This window comes from Carlito syrichta, unplaced genomic scaffold (assembly GCF_000164805.1).
Source record: "Carlito syrichta isolate Samal-C Ts95f unplaced genomic scaffold, Tarsius_syrichta-2.0.1 Scaffold312196, whole genome shotgun sequence".
In the NCBI taxonomy this organism is placed as follows: Eukaryota; Metazoa; Chordata; class Mammalia; order Primates; family Tarsiidae; genus Carlito; species Carlito syrichta.
The window spans coordinates 460413-483388 of NW_007256292.1; the positions used below are offsets into that span (position 1 = coordinate 460413).

Sequence of the window (22976 nt, forward strand, 5' to 3'; positions counted from 1 at the left end):
AAAGAACAAAATCTATGAAATATTGTAAATATAGTAATAGGTCAATAAGGCAATCTGTAAAATAGTCATTCATTTTTTTTTTAATTTCCAGCTTTTTTTTAGAGACCGGGTCTCACTCTGTTGCCCAGACTGGAATGCAGTCATGTGATCATAGCTTATTGCAGCCTTCAACTCCTGGGCTCAAGCAATCCTTTTGCTTCAGTCTCCTGAGTAGTTGGGACTACAGGTACATGCCACCACGCCTGGCTGAAATTTTTATATTTTATGCTTCCTAGGGATGAACATTTCCTGCAACAGAAAAAACATTGGTTGACTCTTACATTTTCAGGAATGCATTAATACTGTAGGATTGGTTTCCTAGCCTTTAGGCCATTGACTGGTACCAGTCTCCTGTTAAGAACTGGATGGTACAGCAGGAGGTGAATGGTAGGCGAGCGCGTAAACCTTCATCTGTATTAACATGCGCTCCCCATTGCTCACATTACCACCTGAGCTCTACCTCCTGTCAGATCAGCAGCGGCATTAGATTCTCATAGGAGTGCAAACCCTATTGTGAACTGTGCATGCGAGGGACCCAGGTTGTGTGCTCCTTATAAGAATCTAATGCCTGATGATCTGAGGTGGAGCCAAGGGGTGATGCTAGTGCTGTCTCCCATACCCCCCAGATGGGGCTGTCTAGTTACAGGAAAACAAGCTCAGGGCTTCCACTGATTCTGCATTATGGTGAGTTGCAAAATTATTTCATTATATATTACAATGTAATAATAATAGAAATAAAGTGCACAATAAATGTAAAGCTTGAATCATCCCAAAACCATCCCACCACCCCTGGTTTGTGGAAAAATTGTCTTCTGTGAAACCAGTCCCTGATGCCAAAAAGGTTAGGGACTGCTGCAAAGGCTAGGTTTATAGTTCCCAAACTTTGCTATCACATAGGAACCACCTGGAAAACCTTTGAAAAATACTAATGCCTGATTACCATAAGATATTCTTATTTAACTGGTATGAAGGGGGATTTGGGTATCAGGAATCATAAAAGCTTCCTAAGTGATTATAATGTGCAACAAGACCTGAGAATCACTTGGGCTAAAGTATCTTGGGAATAAAAATACATTTCTTAAATCTCAGTGGCTTAAAAAACAAAAGTATATCTCTCATTCACATTAAAAGCCCAAAATGAGTCAGAGGGGTTACTTACTGTAGTCACTCAAGACCCACCCTCTATGACACTGCCATTTCAACCCCAGCCCTCAGGGTCAACCACAGCAGGGGAGGAGGCATGAAGTACCAGCTCATTAGTGTTTCTGCTCAGAAATGAGAAACCTCCCTTCTCCCTAACATGTCATTAACTGAAGCAAGTCACTTAGCCATGCCTAATTTCAAAGGGATGGGGAAGTGTAATTCTCCCACATGTCTAGAAGAAGAACACAAAAAGAAACATTAGTGAGCACAGTAATGCATCTCATATTTTCATATCAATGCTTGCTTCCTCCAGCCACATCTTTTGGTACAAGATCTTGAATCTGAATTGTCTTGTATTTCATTTCATGAACCAATTAAAACATTTACAAGTAAATATATCTACAAATAATCTGACATTTCTAAATGATACATTGTATTGCTTTTGTAACCTGCACTGGACCCAATAAACACTTCATGAATTGATCCATGTAATTAAAAAAAAAAACTGTGGAGCTGGGCTTGGTGGCTCAGCCTGTAATCTCGCACTTTGGGAGGCTGAGGTGAGTGGATTGCCTGAGCCTGTGGGTTCGAGACCCGCCTGGACAACTTGACGAGACCTCATCTCTACAATTAATCAAAAAAATTAGCTGGGCATGGTAGCGCGCATCTGTAGTTCCTACTACTTGGAAGGCTGAGTGGAAGGATCGCCGGAGCCCAGCAGGTCGAGGCTGCAGCGGCCAGGAGCGTGCCACTGTACTCCAGTCTGGGCGACAGAGTGAGACTTCAACTCAAAAAAAAAAAAAAACAACTGTGAAGGTCATTCCTTTTAGATCTGGTTTGATTTTATGGTCTTGGTAGCTGAGTATGACCTAGAAAAGTAGCCACCTGGTGTGGGCTTATTTCACTCTTTTTCCTTCTAGAACAATAAATTTTGGTAAGCTAGAAACACAAAGCTGCCACAGTCATTCCTGCCACTTTACTGCTTATAAATTCTGGCCAGTTTGCCTTGTTTTTGATATTAATGTATTTACACAGCCCAAGAACTGCTTTGAATCTCATTTGAATAAAAAAGTCTTAAAGAGTCTTAATTGTCCTTCCCAGTGTCTCATTAACTCAAAGAAATACACCACAAAAAGTTAACTACCAGTCAAACTGAGCATCCATGGAACTAATTTTATTTCTCAAAATGTGGACACAACCCAATCCTAGAACACAGATAAGCATCTATACTTTCTTTGTTGTTGTTTAAGCATGTGAATATGTATATTTAGGTATGTTTTATTATATAAATGCATATCAGTGTGAAGCTAAATCATCTTATACACAATATATCATTATGAATTTGTTTGTGTATATGTATGTGTGTGTGTGTGTGTGTGTGTGTGTGTGTGTGTGTAAAGGGAGATGTACTTATATGAAAAGATCTCCAAATATGTTAAGAGAAAAAAGGGTACAGAACAATGAGTATATTATTTGTTTGTTTAAGTGTATATATGTATATACTTGAATACACATATGCTATCTATCTTTAGAAAGTTACACAAAAAAATGGTAACCCTTGCTCTAGAACAGAGGACTTACTTTTCACTGTAGACCTTTTCTTATTATTCAAATCTTTAAAAAAATCCTGTGCATGTATTTTCTAGATAAAATATTTTAAAAATAATTTTATGTGTTACCACATAGGATACCTTTACATTAGAAGAAAAAGTCCAACAACCAGGGAAATGAGCAAAGGAAAAGAAAAATCAATTCACTAAAGAAATACAAACAGCTGTCAAATGTGGAAAAGTGCATATACTATCCCTGATAAAAAGAAATGTACATAACAATAAAAATCCATCATTTCCTTTTTATCAAATGGCAATTTGAAAGCCTTAAAACTTTTGATATTGATAAGAGTATGGAAAACCTTAAACGGTAGAAGTATAAACCATTGGGCAATTTAGCAGTGCCCATGAAAACTAAGCAGGGTGCTTAGTGTTACAAAAGGATATATTACCTAGGGATACGAGAGACTTGTATCATAGTTACCCGGGGCTTAGGCTCTGGGCTCTAACTGTTGGGTTCAAATTCCATTTCCTAGGATTGAAACGTTGGCAAACGTCTCAATTTTATGGCCTTAGTTTCCTTATTTCTAAAATAGAGACTATAATAATATCTGCCTCATAGAGTCTTCTTGTGAGAATTAAATAATTTAATACATGCCTAACAAATTGATACAGGGCTTCTTAACTGAGGAACTTATAACAAGGGCAAACATGATTAAATTTAAGATGTTTTTATTCATTCATATAGTAAGTAATACCTGCTACAAAAAATGACGTTTGTCTTTTAACCTGTCCAGCTTAGCTAAAAAATTAATGTATCTCTTTCCTATATCACATACTGACATGATACAGGATATAGGATGCAAATGTCAATTTAATAGACATTATTAAATAATTTCACACTTATGCAGAATCTTAGATAAATGGTAAAAATTATAGGTCAACATTAAATGTGGGTACATGGATATTCTGTGTATACTAATGGGTTGAACAGATGTGGCTGCACTGATTTCTGATTACCAACTTGCTTTCTGTGAATCTCTAAAGACCCAATTCCAAATCTTCCAGCTCCTGGAGAAGGGCTGTCTCTTTTTGAATTTTCTCCAACTAGAAAAGTTTAAAACAATGAAGTTATTAAATAGAAAATGAAATAATCACTGAGCATGTAACCAAAGTAATACAGGAGAAAAACTTAGGAAAAGAGTATTTTTCACAATTTATCACATTCACTAGTAGACACAGATTAAAAAATACAGATGGGAAACAAATTCCGATTTGTTATCTGGTATGAATCAAGGGTGCAAAAAACAGGCACTGTCTTACTACATCCTTTTAAGGTCCAGTAAATTTTCACTTCCATATTTGGGCTTAAAAGTGCTGAGGAAACTGGGTGTGGTGGCTCATGCCTATAATCTTAGCACTTTGGGAGGCGGAGGTGAAAGGACTGCCAGAGCCCAGGGGTTTGAGATCAGCCTTGGCAACATGGTGAGACCTTGTCTCTACAATAAATCAAAAAATTAGCCAGGCATGGTGGCGCGTGCCTGTAGTTCCAACTACTTGGAAGGCTGAGGTGGAAGAATTGCCTGAGCCCAGCAGGTCGAGGCTGCAGTGGCCATGAGCATGCCACTGCACTCTGGTCTGGGCAACAGAGTGAGGCTTCGACTCAAAGAAACAAAACAACAACAACAAAAAGTGCTGAGGAAAGGAAGCAGGAAAGGGTAGACAGGGCAGTGCAACCTGAGACATGGGAGGGAAGAGAATTTCCTATTTGTCTAAAAGAACTAACTGTAATTATTTTCAGCAGCATAGTCTAGTACAGCATAGTATAAACAGTGACTTGGCTGGGTGCAGTGGCTCACACCTATAATCCCAGCACTTTGGAAGGTTGGAGATCAGCCTGGGCGGCTTGGCGAGGCCTCATCTTTACAATAAATCCAAAAAATTAGCTGGGTGTTGTGGTGTGTGCCTGTAGGTCCAGTTACTTGGAAGGCTGAGGTGGAAGGATCACCTAAGTCCAGCAGGTTGAGGCTGCGGTGGCCATGAGTGTGCCACTGCATTCCAGCCTGGGAGACAGAGTGGCTCCAACTCAAATAACAAAAAAATAATAATAAAAAGAACAGTGACTCCAAGATCAACTTAAGTTAAACAGTAAAAACATTAAAAAACATGGTTTTCAAAGCAAGTTTTTAAAATTTATGTGCTTTTATCTAATTAGATAATTGTTAATAATAAAAGATGGAAGGGTAGTGATGACCACAAGCCCGAATGAAAAATGCAGAAAATACCTGATTTTTTTCTAACTGTTTTCCAGTTGCTGCTTGTTCTTTCAGTTGCTCGATTGCTTTCAGTTTCTGTAATCAAATGAGTCAAGAGGAAGGAAGAAAAAGTCATTTTTGAACGTACATTTTCTTATCAACAACTCAATTACACGAATATGAACAAGGAGAATCAATTATCTTCTATTTGCATCACAAATGGTCAGTTAAAATGCTAGGGCAAACTATTTTTTAAAATTAAACGTAAAATTGTATATGCTAAAAACATAAGATTTGCCAAAACATTTTTCTCAAGCTTTTAATATAATCATATTATATTATGCAATTATATTGTGCATATATGTAATATATATTGTACATATATAGATTGTACATATATGTAAATTTATCACGTCACCATTTATTTTAATATTCCATAGGACCTGTATGATGTCTTTGGCTTTAAGTGAAGCCTCGTAAGCCACGAAGGGCTCTATCCCCAGCACCACCACCACACACTGGATGCATATCACAAGCTAATAAATTTTGTATCTAATGAAATACTGAGAATAAAAGTGTTCAGGATATTTCTATACAAATGCACATATTTTTTATTTCTCCAAAAATCCATAACAAAAGTACTAATAGCCTAACAGAAGTAAACTCAGTGTCATTTTTGAATGACAGTATTTGACAGCAACAATGAGAACTGCTATAGACTTCTTAAATACCTGTCTTCAGGTACCTAGACTACCTTCTTTATACAATTCTCATGTATACCTTTCAACATACACATCTGTTTTGCATTTAAATCTCTCACCTTCTTTAGATTCTTGATTTTTTTGTCTATTTCAGGGTCTCCAGAAACTGACTGAGGGATAGTGTTTTGTGGTATGCTCTGCGGAGCAGGAGTAGGCACCAAATCTGGACCCTTGTCACTTTTTGCTTCCTGTAGGAAATAGTTTTTAAAATTCAATTTTCAAATTAAAAACATTAAAGTATTTCAATAGACACAGCCTTGGTATATAAAATATAGGAACTAAATATGTAATTTTTAATCTACATTTTATATAACGAAAGAATCTGAATTAATACATATCACAGGACTATATAGCATACCTCATGACCTTTATAGCATGTATCACAGGACTATACTACAAACCTCATGACCTTTTATTCCTATATTTTATATACCAAGGCTAAGGTCAATGAAATTACCTTTGTCAGAGTAAACTAGGATACCTATTGTACTTTTCCCAGCTTCCCACAATACATAGCATTTATCCCTACTGTAACACCATATGACACTATCCCTTATTAGAATTGGGATGCTAGAATAATATTTGCTTCATTGTATAGGCTTAATAAATAAAAGAACAAAGAGCAAAATAATGACTTTTCCTTTATGACAAGATATATGTTTTGACAAGAGGAGAAAAAAGTTGCTTAAGTTTTCAATGGTACCAAGGTATGGTTTCTATTTTTTCCTTGTAGAGTTCCTAGTGGAATACATAATGCCCCAGGTCTCTAAAACCTTTTACTCAGAGTTCTGGATGGGCTACTCTGTACTTCCAAAGCATCTCAGGGGAACATAGAATAGCAAGTCACTCCTAGACTTTCAACTCTAAAAAGTCTAAGAGATTTTAGAGAACACAGAATTGGAGTCACTTTTTCTTTTTAAAGTTATGTTGGTTTCACCTTTTTGTACACTCCAATTCAACAAACATTAAATCCTTACCTTCTGTGTAAAAACACAATATTGGGAATTTTGTGTATTCAGAAAGAAAATGTTAAGTTACTACTCCTAAGGAGCCTTGGCTGGACACGGTGGCTCACACCTGTAATCCCAGCACTTTGGGAGGCCAAGGTGGGAGGACTGGCTTGAGCCCAGGAGTTTGAGACCAGCCTGGACAATACAGTGAGATCCTGTCTCTTCAAAACAGTCAGAAAAGTAGGCAGGTGTGATGGTGTACACCTACAGTCTCAGCCTCTCAGGAGGCTGAGGCTGAAGGATGGTCTGAGTCCAGGAGATTGAGGCTGTGATAAGCCGTGGTTGTGCTACTGCATGCCTGCCTTGGTGACAGAGTGAGAGTCTAACTCAAAAAAAAGGGAGCCTATAAGTTCTAATAATATATAGATACACAGCTTGGTATTTTTTGTAACATAAAATTACAGTAGAAGAATGTAAGTTTTCTTCTAGAAAAAAGATGTTATAAATGTGAAAAATCATTAAAATTAAGTACAATATGAAATTTATTTTTTCACCATAACAAGAATAAGATGTCTACATTATTATACTTAAATTCTGGCCAGTTTTTAGAAAGGATGTGTCTATGGTAAGACTAAATTCTTATGCTTGAACCCCTTTCTGGTAGTCAATAAACTTACAAAATTATTACCAGTTTAGAAAAACACTAGTAATAGGCCGGGTGTGGTGGCTCATACCCATAATCCCAGCACTTTGGGAGCCCAAGGTGAGGATTGCCTGAGCCCAGGCTGGAGTACAGTGGCATGCTCACAGCCACCACAGCCTCGACTCGCTGGGCTCAGGTGATTCTTCCACCTCAGCCTTCCAAGTAGCTGGAGCTATAGGCACATGCCACCACACCCAGCTAATTTTTTGATTTATTATAGAGATGAGCCAAATTGTTTAGGCTGTTCACGAACCTGTGGGCTCAGGCGATCCTCTTACCTCAGCCTCCCAAGTGCTGGGATTATAGGCATGAGCCACCACACCTGGCTTAAAGTCAATTATTTTAAAATTGATTTTTCTGAGTAAGACATACTGACCTTCTATAACCCCCCACATTCTTACATGCTCAAATACCAGAAAAGCATACAAAATTAACAAGTAATATTTTATTACAAAGGGATTTTAGTTCAGTACCAGCAATGATTATATTAAAATAAGCTTCTGATAAAAAAAAAACCTTGCTTATAAAAATATAATTCTAAGTTAAGTAGGTTTCAGAGGGGCCCTGAATCTCAATCAGAAGGCATCTTACCAACAATAGTTATAAGGATACAGTACTCCTAACATGCTATAATATCCAGGGCCAGAAGAGGTCCCTATCCACATTCATGAAGGGACGTATTCTGCTTTTATACAAATCTGATGCATGGAGTAGATCTCTGTACTTAGACGAACCTAAATCTGACCAATTAAAAAATACTTCTGGGGATGAAATATATTAACTACAAACGAGCACAATGATTCTTTTAAAAGCTCAGATTTTAGTAGAATATGATTGTAATTCTATTCCTTAAAATAGTACCTGCCAACAAAAACACATGACCTGTCAAAATTCAAGAATTACCAGCAAGACTGGATTGGTGATATGGCAGTCAGCTGTTAAAAATCTACACCACTGCTATAGTCTGAACATTGGTGTCCACTCCCTAATTCATAGGTTGGGACTCAGTACCCAATGTGATAGTATTAAGAGGTGGGGCCTTTGGAGTCATGGAGTCATGAGGACTTCACCCTCATGAATGTGATTACCTTAAAAAAGATGCTCACGGGCACTCCCTTGCCTCCTATGCCACGTGAGGATACACAGAAGGTGTCATTTATGAGGAACAGACCCTTTGCAGAAACCGAATCTGCCAGTGTCCTGCTCTTGAACTCCCAAGCCTCCAGAACCATGAGCAATAAGCTCCTGTCATTTATAAATTACCCAGTCTAAGGTATTTTGTTACAGCATCTGAATGGACTAAGAGATGTACTGTCTGAACTGCAAAAATGTAAGCTAATCATACTATCACCATGAGCCATACAACATCACAATTTATTTGTCAACTATTACACTGGTGTGGTTCTTCAGCTATATAAGCAAACAAAAAATTACACAATTCCATTATTTGGGTACTTCTGGTATGTAGATTCCCAGTTGAATAATTTCATAGTCATATAATACAGAGTATCAAAACGGCTTTATAGTCATGTAATTTCCAGATTCTCTTAATAAATACATGCTTTAAAGAAAGTAAGCAGCTGGGCTCGGTGGCTCAGCCTGTAATCCCATGCCTTTGGGAGGCTGAGGTGAGTAGATTGCCTGAGCCCATGGGTTCGAGACCCGCCTGGGCAGCGAGACCTCATCTCTACAATACGTCAAAAAATCAGCCGGGCATGGTAGCACATGCCCGTAATTCCGGCTACTTGGAAGGCTGAGGTGGAAGGATCACCAGAGCCCAGCAGGTCGAGGCTGCGGTGGCCGGGAGTGGCCACTGTACTCCAATCTGGGCGACAGAGTGAGACTCCAACTTAAAAAAGGCTCCACCAAAAGGGTATATTGCAAGTAACACACTACACAATTCCATTGTGTCTCAGGTGTTAGGGTCAGGTGCAGTTTCCTTTGTCACGCATTACATGGACAGGACCACTTAGAAATTTATAGGCAAACACAAAAGAAAGACATTCTACCTATTTAAGTCTAACTCCAATTATGTTTTATAACACAAAAATTAGATCTTCAAGACCATAAATCTTTAAACCTTAAGGCTTATCGCTAATTTAACTTGTTTGTTTTGAAATTGATGCCCCAAATACCTGCTTTGCAGCTTTCTTAGCTTCATGCTTCCTTTGATTTTTGAGGGCTGTTTTTGATAAAGGCTTATCATTTCCTGGGTGAGGCTTCATATTCTGAGGTGGTTCCTCTTCATGCTATGGGAAATGTAAAATAAACAATTATGAAATGGAGTCCATGTTTTAAGAAATATACATAACAAATTATAGACTTTTGCTAGTAAAGATAAACTTATTTTATCACATTTATTGAGGATCAAGTTTTATTTAAGATTGGCAAAGATTACTTCCAAACTCTTACTGGTAGTGGCACACTCCATTTGTCAGGATGGGGTTAATAAGGGTCTTCCTCTTGGCTGATATTTCTTTCAATCATATAAAAGCTGGTACAATTCACTTTAGTTTTGTTTCAGCAACAGAACTAGAGACACATAATTCTTTTGAAACTAGATACCAACAAAGCTTCATCTGAGAGGTCTTTTTGGGTCTGACTTCTGTCAACAGAAACCCAGTGGCCTCCCTTATTCTCTCCACATAAAGAATTACTTGTTAGATCTTTACTTGTAAAATCACAGGTTAGAAGTTTAAAATAAAAGCAAATGAAAATACAAGAACAGACTATAACAAAATAGAAAACCAATGTGTAATACTCAATTATCTTTTCCAGAAAATTTAAATGTGAACTGCTTGAAGTCAACTTACCTTGTCAACTTAAAAACATGAGCTGTTCACCTGTTTACCGAGGATTAGGTCCTCAGTGATTTCTGATAAGGTACTAAGTAACACAAGAACATGAGAAAAAAGTCTAGAGAACTCTACATAATGCAAATCCTTTTCTACCAAAGCAGTTAAAGCTTTACTTACCAGTTTGGAATTGGTGACTGGTTTATTTCTTAAAGCTGGAGGTCTATATGCTGTTGCAACTTTAGGCTCCTTACTGGGTACTTCACTTGGAACTGCTTGGTAAGTTATTGCTTTTGCTGGAAATATTCCATCTAAAAATGGCTGCCAAGAAACCTGCCATAATTCTGCATTTGATGGCACATCAAATTTGTGCAAGATAGAACCAGTATAATGCCAAATTTTGTACCCATTATTAACACGTAACCTTGGAGCACACGTGGCTGTTAAAATATGCTCACCATCTGGGCACCAAGCAAAATATGTGGAATCAGAAGCCACTGGTTTAGAAATAAGTTTGTAGTTTTTAACATCCCACACTTCCATCTGTCCCCTCAGATTTCCAAATCCAGCTAACACCAGTATATGTCCATGAGGGCTATAGTAGGCTGCATTACGAGGGCCAGTTCCAAAGTCAAATACAGGATCACATTTCAAGTTGAAAATGGTTGCTTTGGCAGGCATAAAACCATAAACAGCACAAAACTCAGTAGAACTAGAATTCCAAACTACATCATAAATGGGACCATTTTTGGCTAAAAAAAGAATATAAAACCCAAATTAGTGATAATTATACAAATGTAATATTTATTAGCACAAATTATAAAAATATAGTTCTCATAAATATGTCAAACAGTTAAAAAATTCTAAAAATTTTAAGTAATGTTAAAATTAAAATATTCTTACATTATATTCTGGGGTTAAAGTATAATCATAAATTTGCTTCAGAACTCATACTGAATCTTAACTTCTATTACATATTTGGCAATGTGGGCTTATAGTAATAGTTTATTACTATTAATAAACAAATGTTTTTGGAAGGGGTAATAAATGCACATGGTAATAAAAATGCAAAATATATTTTTTAAAGTGCCATAAAAATAGGTCCTTTTACACAAAGGCAATCCCTTCTGTTATATTTCTTTTCTTTTTTGATTTGGAGCTTCACTCTGCTGCCCAGGCTGGAGTGCAGTGGCACACTTATGGCCACCACAGCCTCGACCCGCTGGGCTCAGGTGATACTTCCGCCTCATCCTTCCAAGTAGCTGGAACTACAGGTATGCGTCACCATACTTGACTAATGTTTTTTTGGATTTACTGTAGAGATGAGGTCTTGCTGAGTTGCCAGGCTGGTCTCAAACCTGTGGGCTCAGGCAGTCCTCTCACCTTGGCCTCCCAAAGTGCTAGGATTACAGACGTGAGTCACCGTGCCCAGCCTATATTTCTTGCATATACTTTCAGGATTATTTTCTTAAAATAAAGCATCTCTCTCATAAACACACCCAAATGGCAAAGTCCTAGACTCTGTTAGTTCATTTCATACTCTGGTGGAGATTTTCCCACATAAGTACATTAAAATGTACACCTTTCTTTTTCAGGTACATTATCTTCCACATGTTTTTTCCTTTCAAAACTGTATATGTTTTACTTCTTTTGATAATTTATATTAACTAGGTATTTCATATGTTATTAAAATAATAGTGAAAAGGGAAGCCATCCTTGTTTTGTTTCTGACTTCACTGGGAATACAGTTTTTGTAAGAAAGTTATCCTACTTACACATATTCAATCCATGATGAGAAAATCATGGAGCTGCCAATATTTCAAATCTATTGTTTTAAAGTTTAAGCACATGAAAACAACAGACAAAGTGGTAACGTTCTTGGATATTATTAACAATTCTAGGCCAGGCATGGTGGCTCACGCCTGTAATCCCAGCACTTTGGGAGGCAGAGGCACGAGGACTGTCTGAGCCCACAGTTTAGAAACCAGCCTGGGCAACTTGGCAATACCTCATCTCTACAATAATTCAAAAAATTAGCCAGGCGTGGTGGTACATGCCTGTAGTTCCAGCTACTTGGAAGGCTGAGGCAGGAGGATTGCCTGAGCCCAGCAGGTTGAGGCTGCAGTGGCTGGGAGTGTGCCACTATACTCCAGTCTGGGTGACAGGGTATGACTCTAACTCAAACAAAAAAAAAAATTCTAGAGATAGTACTAAACATACAAAACAACCTGCTGTCATAATTAGTTAAATAATAATTAAGTCCGACAAGAGCTACTACAATGGAATTATCTCACTCAGGAAGTTACTTCTCAAGTGCTAGCACAAATCAATTAACTAATTGTATTCTGTCAAAATAAGACATGTCTGAAGATGATTTTAAGTTTCTTAATTAGAAGGAAAAGTTAAGTTATTAAAATATTTGAATTCGATCACTTGATCAAGAATTTACATTATATCGGCTGGGTTTGGTGGCTCATACCTGTAATCCCAGCACTTTGAGAGGCCAAGGTAGGACTGCTTGAGCCAGGAGTTTGAGACCAGCCTGGGCAACACAGTGAGACCTCATCTTTATCAAAAAATTAGCCGGGCATGTTGGTGCATGCTTGCTGTTCCAGCTATTTGGGAGGCTGAGGTGGAAGGATGACCTGAGCCCAGGCAGTCAGGGCTGGGGTAAACCATGATTGTGCCACTGCACTCCAGCCTGGGCCAACAGAGTGAGACTCCAACTCAAAAACCAAATAACCACTTCAGATTTTATCATCTTTATGGCATGTTTTTTACTATCATTGTTTTTATAAAAGGAAGACTGCTGCAATACTCACGTAATTGCACTACGGCACTTTCTCCATTTGTTGCAATGTAGTGCAGAGTTTGTTCTCCATAGTAGGAAGCTCCTGTCTTGTCAACATCCGTACTAGCTATTACCAACACAGCAGTAGCTATTTTTAAAAAACAGCAAAAACTTTAATTAAATTTTAAATTCAACTAAATAAGTATTAATTCTATTTTTTATACACATAGAAATATAACCTAAATTAACATTTGATAAACAAAATGAAGGATGAAACATATTTATCATACCTTTTTTGTTCCACAGCATTGTAACCTTATCAGCCTTAAAGAAACTTTTATTGGCTAAAGCTGCATGAGGTCCACCAAAGTTGGGGTACTGATATAACCTGACAAACGAAGGTGCACCTTTACTTCCTGGAACATAGACGGCCACCTAAGATACATAGACATAAAGCATTACTTAATCTTTTGAAGCATAAAAACTAAGATGAACATGTTTTTACAGTCACAAAAAACAAGGAACAGGTTTAAATACATACTATTCCATATAAACAAACAAAAACATAACCATTACCTTGTATGGCTGAGGTCCAGGTGATAATACAAAATCATTAATTTTTTGCAAATGCAATTTATTTGCAATAGCGCCTGGAAAAAGAGTAAATGGGGTTAGATTGATGAGAAAAGCTAAGATGAACATGTTCAACTCTGAATGTATTATAAATGGTTACTATAGCTACACACTAAGACTACTCATTGCAGTTCCATGTAGGTCAAGCAGAGCGACACAGCAACACAGTAGAAAGAGCATGGAGTTGGAACAAGACATAATGAGGCTTCAATATCTACTCAGTCATTTATTAGCTGTGGGGGTTTGGGGCAAGAAATAGGATTATACTACTTAATTCCCAGTGACACTTTAGAAGCACAGTGCCAGGCACATGTTAAATATTCAATAAATGACAGTTCTCTTCTACCTCTGAAATAAAGTAGTCATAGAGCCCATTAGATGGGAAAGATCAGCCTTGGCCTGCTACTACAGAATGTGCATATGGGAATTCTCTAACTAATGTGTTAAATAGATACATGATAATCAATGGCTGACTAAGTGCTTACTCTTATGCCAGGCAGTCAGAACTCATGTTATTCAGACTTCTCCCCTACTTACTGGGATCAAGAGCTAATACTCTTTGTTCAATTTCAGAGATCAATAGCTAAAATGGTGACTCCCCTTCTTTTGGTATGCTCACAAAGAGGCAAGTAAGACAAAAAAAAGCAACCTACCCAAAAACAACAGGGTTGAATGAGCCTCAAACACAGGAAAATAAAGTGCATAGCTATACTGACTGGATGGTCCTCAAAATCAGTTGCATGCCATCTTTGGTACAAGTGAACAGAGTTGCCAGTTCTTATTCAAACTATAATATACTCAAAAGTGCTCACTCAAAAGTATTCTAAAGACAAACTGTGCTGCAAACCCTTTAATTTACTTTCAGTAACTGTGTTATTGATATTATTATCGGTATTAAGATTCTAGAAATACTATGTGGATAACATGGAACAAAGCAAATGAATACTCAAGTGAATGTGATATTCTCAAATGATTGTCCCTTGTATCCCAGAGGAACAGGATTCTTGGTGTTGGCAAAAAGCAATACAAATAAGATAGAAAAGTTAAGAAAAATAGGAGAGGCTTAGTTTTTCATTTAAAGTATCAGTATAAACTCATGATTGTTATATCTTTAAGAAAGAAAAAGAAAAAGAAAGGTCTAGAAATAACAATCAATGTAGTAACAGTAAGAATCCCTAGAATTCAGACTGAGGTCTCTGCATACCCTTTTCCACTAAAAAGGAATCAAGGTTTCTTGAAAATTGGCTGACTTTAAGTGTACTGCAGGAAATTACAAGATAATCTGAGAACAATTTATCTTACCATATAGCAAAGAACATTAAGGACATATTGGCCAAAGATGAGACAATTTGAGCATCAATAAGAATAATAGCTACAATGGATTAAAACACATATACCTGTATGTAATCCACAATTCATTAAGAATGGGAAAAAACTCATAATGATTATACTGAAGGTTGCCAGAGACAGCATTATATAAAAACGAATAAAAGGAAAGACAACTTAGCCTGACTTTTCTATATAATGGTACCACTAGGTAACCAAATAATGGATAGGGGATTTTTTTCTTCGAAGAAGTATAGCTAATAAATAAGAAGGGAGAGATTAAAAAATAAAAATAACACCAATTTGTAAGTACTGATGAAATAATACATCTAGGTATGGAAAACTAATGTTAGCTAACCCTACAAAATAAAATACAACCAGACATTATGTGTTTCGACAAAAGAACTGAATACTACCTTATGATGTAGTCTTGCTCTCACTAACCAAAAAAATAATTTGAAGTTGACCAACTCTAGATCCAACTAGCACTTTATAGGGGACAGATGAACATGTTCAATTATGTCATGAGATACAAAAGCAAAGTTCAGACTATGAGAATATATGCAAGCCAGACAACTTTGCTTCTTAAATAATAAGTTACCAGAGGAAAAAAAAAGATGGAGTGGGAATCTATATTAAAATAAACTTAAAAGATATATCAATCAACTGCAATGTACAGTACCTTATTTGAATCTTGAGTTTTTTTATTTTTCTGAGTTAGGGTCTCACTCTGTTGCCCAGGCTGGAGTACAGTGGCACGATCATGGTTCACCACAACCTCAACCTCCTGGCCTCACGGGATCCTTCTGCCTCAGCCTCCTAGGGAGCTGGGACTAAAGGTATGCACCATCACATCTAGTTAATCTTTTTATTTTTTATAAAGACGAAGTCTTGGCTGGGCACAGTGGCTCAAACCTATAATCCCAGTGCTTTAGGAGGCCGAGGCGAGAGGATTGCCTGAGCCCACGGGTTAGAGAACAACCTGGGCAATTTGGCGAGACCCTGTCTTGTCTCTACAATAAATCAAAAAATAAGCTGAGCATGGTAGCATGCGCCTGTAGTTCTAGTTACTAGAAAGCCGAGGTTGAAGGATTGCCTGAGTACAGCAGGTTGAGGCTGCAGCGGCCGTGAGAGAGCCACTGCACTCCAGCCTGGGCAACAGAGTGAGACTCCCAACTCAAAAAAAAAAAAACCAAAAAAAAAGACGAGGTCTTGCTATATTGCCCAGGTTGGTCTTGAATTCCTGAGCTCAAGCAATCCTCTCACTTCAGCCTTCCAAAGTGCTGGGGTTACAGGCATGAGCCACAACATCTGGCCTGGATCCTGAGTTTAAAAAAAAGTTATAACATTTGCAATTATCAGAAATTTGAACACTGACCAAATATTTAATAATCTGCAACAACAGTATTGTAGGCAAGTTGAAAAAAATTAAGGGCCCCAATTTTCAGAGAACTATACTGAAAAACTGTATACAAATATATACAAAATTATATATTAAAAATTATGCAAATTTATATCATGTCTGGGATTTGCTTTTTCTTAGTAAGAAAGATGGTAGTTTGACAGATATACAAATGAGAGAACTAACCATGGGGTGACAGTACTGGGACTAAGTGTTTGAAATTCTACACAATGAAATACTTAAAAAAAAAATGCACGTCACAGAATTTCAACAGCAACTGAACACAGGAAGTGGTATTCACATGTCTTAAATTAACAGCAATTATCGGATAATAAAAGTTATTGTAAAAGAAAATCTTTGTGCTATAGATTTTCACTAGATTTAGACTTACAAGGAGTTACACAAATAAATATGATAATTATTGATTAACAAATTAACAGTATTTAGGAGAATTCTATGATGCTATAAAAGAATGAAAGTCATATACAATTACAGCAAATAATAAAATTAGTTTGTAAGTCTTTTCATACTAAAATTGTTGTTTTCAAAGAAGTGAACTTCATTGTTAACATTTCGGGCACAAAGCATTTCATCTTCTGACCAGGATGGACACCTATGTCCAAAAAAAGAGAGGATATATTTTTAAAAATTATTCAGAATGTAATTTCACGTTAACATGTAGAAGTTTGTATATTGCTTACTATTAAAACATACTTATAAGTAGATCATATCAGTTATTAATAGTTTTAGTCAGCATATGTAATAGAAAAACATTGTTTCTTTCCACTTAAATACTTAACCAAAAAAAGATCAAGTTTTATGCTACTACAGTTCTATATACAAAATTCTTAAAGAGCTAGATTTTGGCCTAATGAGTTATTTTTAAAATCAATGCCAGAAAAACAAATATTATACAGTTATTAATATTTAAAATATTGTGTAAAATATTAGTACTTTTAAGCATTTGTTTACCAATTTTGCATTTTTTTCTGGATGAAAGATTTCAAACATGCTCCAGTTTTTACATCATAAAGTTGCAGGTTGGGTATCCCAGCTGTGCCATCTTTAGATGCTACAATGAAAGCAATTTTTTTTGCAGTAATTGTCTCCTAATACTTGTAAAAATATTTCATTCTTAGAAAAAATTTGAACAAGATTACAAAGACCAAGTAAAAGAGCTGCCTTAAGTCAACTTTCCTCTCTAGCCTTAATCATGGAGTTAATCATCCATTCCAAAGCCATGACAATGTGACAGCTATTTGAGCAAAAGCCCAGTATTTCTGAAATGAGTTAATTACTATAGATTTGAAGAATACATAAGAGATTTCTTATTTATTTTGACATGGATTACTGTCAAATGGATCAAATTACGAAAGTTTGCATCTGTAAGTCACCAAAAAAACAAAAAAGTTACATAAAACCACTCACGATTTTCAACTGATTCCCAATTTCCTTTTTATTTATTTGAAGGATTAGAATCTATGTCCCTTGAAAGAACAAAACCCTAGGCCGGGTGCGATGTCTCATGTCTATAATCCCAACCGAGGTGAGAGGCTAAGGTGAGAGGATTGCCTGAGTCCTTGGGTTCAAGACCAGCCTGGGCAACTTGGCGAGACCTCATCTCTAGAATGCATTAAGAAAAATTAGCTGGGTGTGATGGTGCATGCCTGTAGTCCCAGCTACTTGGAAGCCTGAGGCAGAAGGATAGCCTCAGTCCAGCAGGTCAAGGCTTCGGTAGCCATGAGTGTGGCACCACACTCCAGCCTGGCAACAGAGTGAGTCTCTGACTCAAAAAAAAAAAAGAAAAAGAAAAAAAAGAAAGAACAAAACCCAGGAAGTTTACAACCCAACAATGACCTATTATTACTCACTTATTCAATAATACCGACATTAGAAAATATTTCTTAAAATAAGCCCCATACCAGTTTTCAATTATTACTTATCAAAGAAGCACAGCTATATAAAATATCCATGTAATTATCAGTAGATATCTTTAAATATGCTAGAAAATGGCACATCAGCCAGGTGTGGTGGCTCAAGCCTGTAATCCCAGCACTTTTGGAGGCCAAGGCGAGAGGATTGTCTGAGCCCAGGGGTTTGAGACCAGCCTGGGTAACTTGATGAGTCCTCATCTCTACAACAAAGTAAAAAAATAAGCCAGGCATGAAAGCACGTGCCTGTTGTTTCAGCTACTTGGAAGGCTGAGGTGGAAGGATCGCCCAAGCCCAGCAGGTCAAGGCTGCGGTGGCTGTGATCATGCCACTGCACTCCAGCCTGGGCAACATAGTGAGACTGCAACTCAAAAAAAAAAAAGAAAAAAATAAAGAAAATGGCACATCATTTCTACTCTTTGCCATACCATACACCTCTCTTGGATGCTGTCTACTATACTTACTTTAAATGTTTTGATTTTAAAAATCATAATTATTCTTATTCTTTAGAGATCTTCTCTATACAGCAGCTGTTTACTTTCTAAATTTTTCCTTGAGCTGGATCTTTTCACTAACCTATTGTATACCTTAAAATTACTTTCAGTACATTTGGAAAGTCTAGAATTCACTGTTGATTATAAATGTTCACAAACTATTCACCATCATAAGGACTAATTATTTTCTCATAAGGTTATAAACTTTCTCCCTTTTTTTCCACTAAATTTAACTGGTCCTGCCAGAATATTTTTACAATGGGTAAATACTTACTAGTGTAAGGCTGCCACGTTGCCAGGACAGTGTTTTTTGGCGAGAATTCAAGGCAAACTGTCTTTGGGAGGTCGAAGGAGTGCAGTAGTCCCTTGTTAGTGACATTGATAATATTTACTCTGGTTTCAAAAGAAATTACTTCAGCAATGAAATACTGTTTCATAACAGTCAGCACTAACCAAAACATTCACATCTCTTTTCAAATACAGATCACTCCAAAGTGTTCATTTTGCATAAAAATCAATTTTCAGCTAGTTCTAGAAAATATCCAAGAAACACTTTAACTGAAAAAAAAAGTACATTTTGTTCAAAGGCCCCTATGTAAGGGCAGTGTTGGGAAATAATATAGAATTGAGAGAAAGACACACGATGGTTCCACCTTCAGCTGAAAAGGAAATAACAAGGCCTTTAAGCGAACACAAAGCTAACCCTCTAGGGAAGCTGAGGCATTTCAAACCAAAGGGAAGGAAGACAGACTAGAGAGAATGGTAAAAGTATACTTTTACATTTGAATTAACAGGATGCGTGTGGGGGCTCATGCCTGTAATCCCTGCACTTTGGGAGATCAAGGCGGGAAGATAGCTTGAGTTCAGGAGTTTGAGACCAGCCTGAGCAACATGGCAAGACTTTGTCTCTGCCAAAAAAAAAAAAAAAAGCCGGGCATGGTGGCACATGCCTACAGTACCAGTTATTGGGAGGCTGAAACAGAAGCCTGAGCTGAGGAGGTCGAGGTTGCACTGAGCCATGGTCGTAAGTAACACTGCATTCCAGCATGGGCAACAGAGTGAGACCCCAACTTAAAAAACAAACAAAAAAACAAATATATATATATATATATATATATATAAATGGATGCTGTATCAACTAGGAAAATCGGTAAGGAGACTTTTGATGTCTATTAAAATCCCAAAAGCAGTTTCCAAAAGTTATGATGACTATGAAAATTATTGTGACATAATAATGACAATAACTGTATAATAAAAGCAGTTTCTATTTTTTGGGATGCTTTCGATGTACCATGTAGTGGCCTAACCTAATTAACTGCTCTATGTATTTTCTCATTTAATCCTCACAAGAGTTATCATTTTTTTTTTATAAATGGTTACATTTAGGCTTGGAAAAATCAAATGATTTGATGATTTGCCTCAAGATCATTTTGATGATACATGCTAAAGCCAAGTTTTGAAATGTCTGGCCTGACTTGCTTTTATGCACTCCACTATTCTTTGGGATTTAAAAATAAGCAAATAAATACTCCACCCTATTATTCTGGAAATAGTTGAATGTAACTTTGTTTTGCTCAGGTTTGAGGAAGATACTAAGGTTAGGATAAGAACAGTAACTGGTAAGAATGAAAGATTATCACATGCTGTTTAAATACACACACACACACACACACACACACACACACACACACACACACACACGATTCTTTATAACCTATTGAAAATAACACATTTTAGAATTACAAAAGTTTTCTTATTTTTTGTTGTTGTTGATAACTGGTTTTTCAACCAAGACCACGATCAACACCCTATATCTGATTCTCTTGCCCCAGAACAATATGCACCACTGTGACCAGAGCACTTCAAGGAAACAAATGCTAGCACCTGGTATAAAAACAAATTTATTAAAATAATGAACATGATATATGGGGACAGAGTAAAAAGATTCAAAGTTGAATTCAACAAAAGGCTAAAGAATATGAACGAAGTATTAGCAATAATTGCTAAAGTAAAAACAGACTTATTCAACAAACTAAGCTACTAGAATGAGGAATACCTCAAAATAATAATAGATAAGGAAAAGAAGTATGATATATTCCATTAGGAAGTAAATTTCTATTGACTCAATACTCAAATAGTATAAACTAAAATACAGATTTAAAAATAAAACAAAAATACCCACAATAGGTTACACAGAAAGAAATAAGAAAATATGAGAATACATCCCATTTTTGAGGCTGAGATTAAGGCTGTCTGTTAACATTGTGGATAAGACCCAATATAATTACACAACTAATAATTTGAGAGTAGCAGTTTATTGGCTGGATTCAATAACTTTAAAAAAATTAAAACTGATTAATTTTTTAATTATAAGAGCTAATTCTACCAGCCACTTATAGTTATAAAAAAGGTAAATCGATTAATTCAACTATTCTGTTTAGTAGTCAATTTTTAAACATCATGTGATTAATCTAATCTCAGCCAATAGTTGAAAGATTTCAGAGTACTTTACCACTGCACATTTAAAACATTTAAAGCAACATTTAAAATGTACTTTTCAAACAAATGCATACATTTTCTCCTTTCAAAAAACCTAAAAGCATTATATGTGGTTAAAATAACATAAATAACTTCAAGCAATAAATATTTGGATATTTTTCTGGTCTGTAAAACAAAATGTTGTAGTAGCTCTTAGAAAATTCAAAAGGAGTGGTTTTCTTAGTAAAATATAAGCAATTCATCAAATTATTTTTTGCAAGACCAATTTTGTAATCTGATATTTTATGTAACATAGATTCTACTAAACAGTCTCTTGAAGAACTAATAAACTTTTACATACAATAAAACCAGTAGTAATAACTGCAGACAATTGCTACTAATTTAACCACAAAGATAAAAAACATCTAAGGTTAAATAAGTAAAGACAATTATTTTCTCAGTGTTAGTGCAGAACTTAAGAAACCCTAACCAATAACTTAGAATACTATTTAAAACCTCTCAGCTTCTTTAGTATTAATTGTGTTTTTCATGTTAATTTTTTTCTTTTTGAGTTGGAGTCTCACTCTGTCACCCAGGCTGGAGTGCAGTGGCACACTCATGGCCACCCCAGCGTTGACCTGCTGGGCTCTGGTAATCCTTCTGCCTCAGCTTTCCAAGTAGATGGAACTACAGGCACATGCTACCATGCCCGGTTAATTTTTGATTTATTGTAGAGATGAGGTCTTGCCAAGTTGCCTGGGCTGGTCTCGAACCTGTGAACTCAGGCAATCCACTCGTCTCGGCCTCCCAAAGTGCTGGGATTACAGGCTGAGCCAATGATTCTGGCCTCATGTTAATTTTTAATTCTAAGTAGATTACTCAAACAAGTCATATATATGGAAGCTTACAACTTTGAAGATATTCTATGTAATGCTGAAGATATTGCACTACATGAAAATAAAAGACAGTCTTTATTAATGACACTCAAATACATGTTATTCAAATAATGCCAGTTATGTTTATATTCGTGACACACATAAAACATGTTATATAAATGAACACTAACTTTTCTCCGTTGCCCCAGGCAAACAAGGTTCCATCCTTACTGAAGGTATAGACTTTGCAATTTTTCCCAGATTCCCTGAAAATGACAAAAAAAGAAGTTTAAATGAATAAGCATTAATACTTTTCCAAAAAAAACTTAATTATAAAGTCTATAATCTTACTATTAATTTAATAACTAAGAACTTACACCAATTTTAGAAAATCATTCCAAAATGCTTTAGTCTGTCAAAATACTTTATTTCTTAAAATGAAATGCTAACAATCATTGTAAAGTAAGCTAGAAATGGATTTGATACCAATAGAGCAATCTTAAAAAAGTAATAGAGGCCTTTGTGGTGAATAACAAATTTGTGTAGAAATTCAAAACTGTAACCGAATATGAAAGTTACCAACTCTCAGCCCTGATTTTGAGAAGGCTGATGGATTTCAAAATGGAGATCTTGTGGAATGTCCCAGGCCACCTGTATAACAAAACAAAGGTGGACAGGATATCCTCAAGTAGCCAACAAATGTCCCCGCATGGAGGGACAGAGGAAGACCTTCCATGAATTTTTCATGTGTAGAGATGGAAAGTATCACAACAAAAAGAGGATATTCACATTAAATAAATGCTGATATTGAAAGCCAGCCAGCCACGAGGAACCCACCCCCTCCAAAGGC

At 36.4% G+C, this 22976-nt stretch overlaps 1 protein-coding gene across 10 annotated transcripts in view; it reads right to left on the reverse strand.

Moving 5' to 3' along the window:
* Positions 1 to 200: 200 nt before the first annotated feature.
* Positions 201 to 22976, reverse strand: part of EIF2A (eukaryotic translation initiation factor 2A) — a 34743-nt gene continuing 11967 nt past the window's right edge. For 2 of the 10 annotated variants that reach the window (XM_008069755.2, XM_021718454.1), the window contains exons 3-14: positions 22318 to 22392; positions 19048 to 19166; positions 17321 to 17420; positions 16879 to 16961; positions 13564 to 13637; positions 13278 to 13422; positions 13019 to 13135; positions 10377 to 10948; positions 9537 to 9650; positions 5808 to 5936; positions 5018 to 5083; positions 3448 to 3839 (exon numbers count right to left, since the gene is read on the reverse strand). In XM_008069755.2, coding sequence (XP_008067946.1) covers positions 3774 to 3839; positions 5018 to 5083; positions 5808 to 5936; positions 9537 to 9650; positions 10377 to 10948; positions 13019 to 13135; positions 13278 to 13422; positions 13564 to 13637; positions 16879 to 16961; positions 17321 to 17420; positions 19048 to 19166; positions 22318 to 22392 — 1660 coding nt within the window. In that variant the 3' untranslated portion in view covers positions 3448 to 3773. Of the gene's footprint in view, positions 289 to 825; positions 1415 to 3447; positions 3840 to 5017; positions 5084 to 5807; positions 5937 to 9536; positions 9651 to 10376; positions 10949 to 13018; positions 13136 to 13277; positions 13423 to 13563; positions 13638 to 16878; positions 16962 to 17320; positions 17421 to 19047; positions 19167 to 22317; positions 22393 to 22976 lie in introns of those variants that run through there. The other 8 variants (XR_002482637.1, XM_008069756.1, XM_021718453.1 and 5 more) reach the window with 8 other exon arrangements.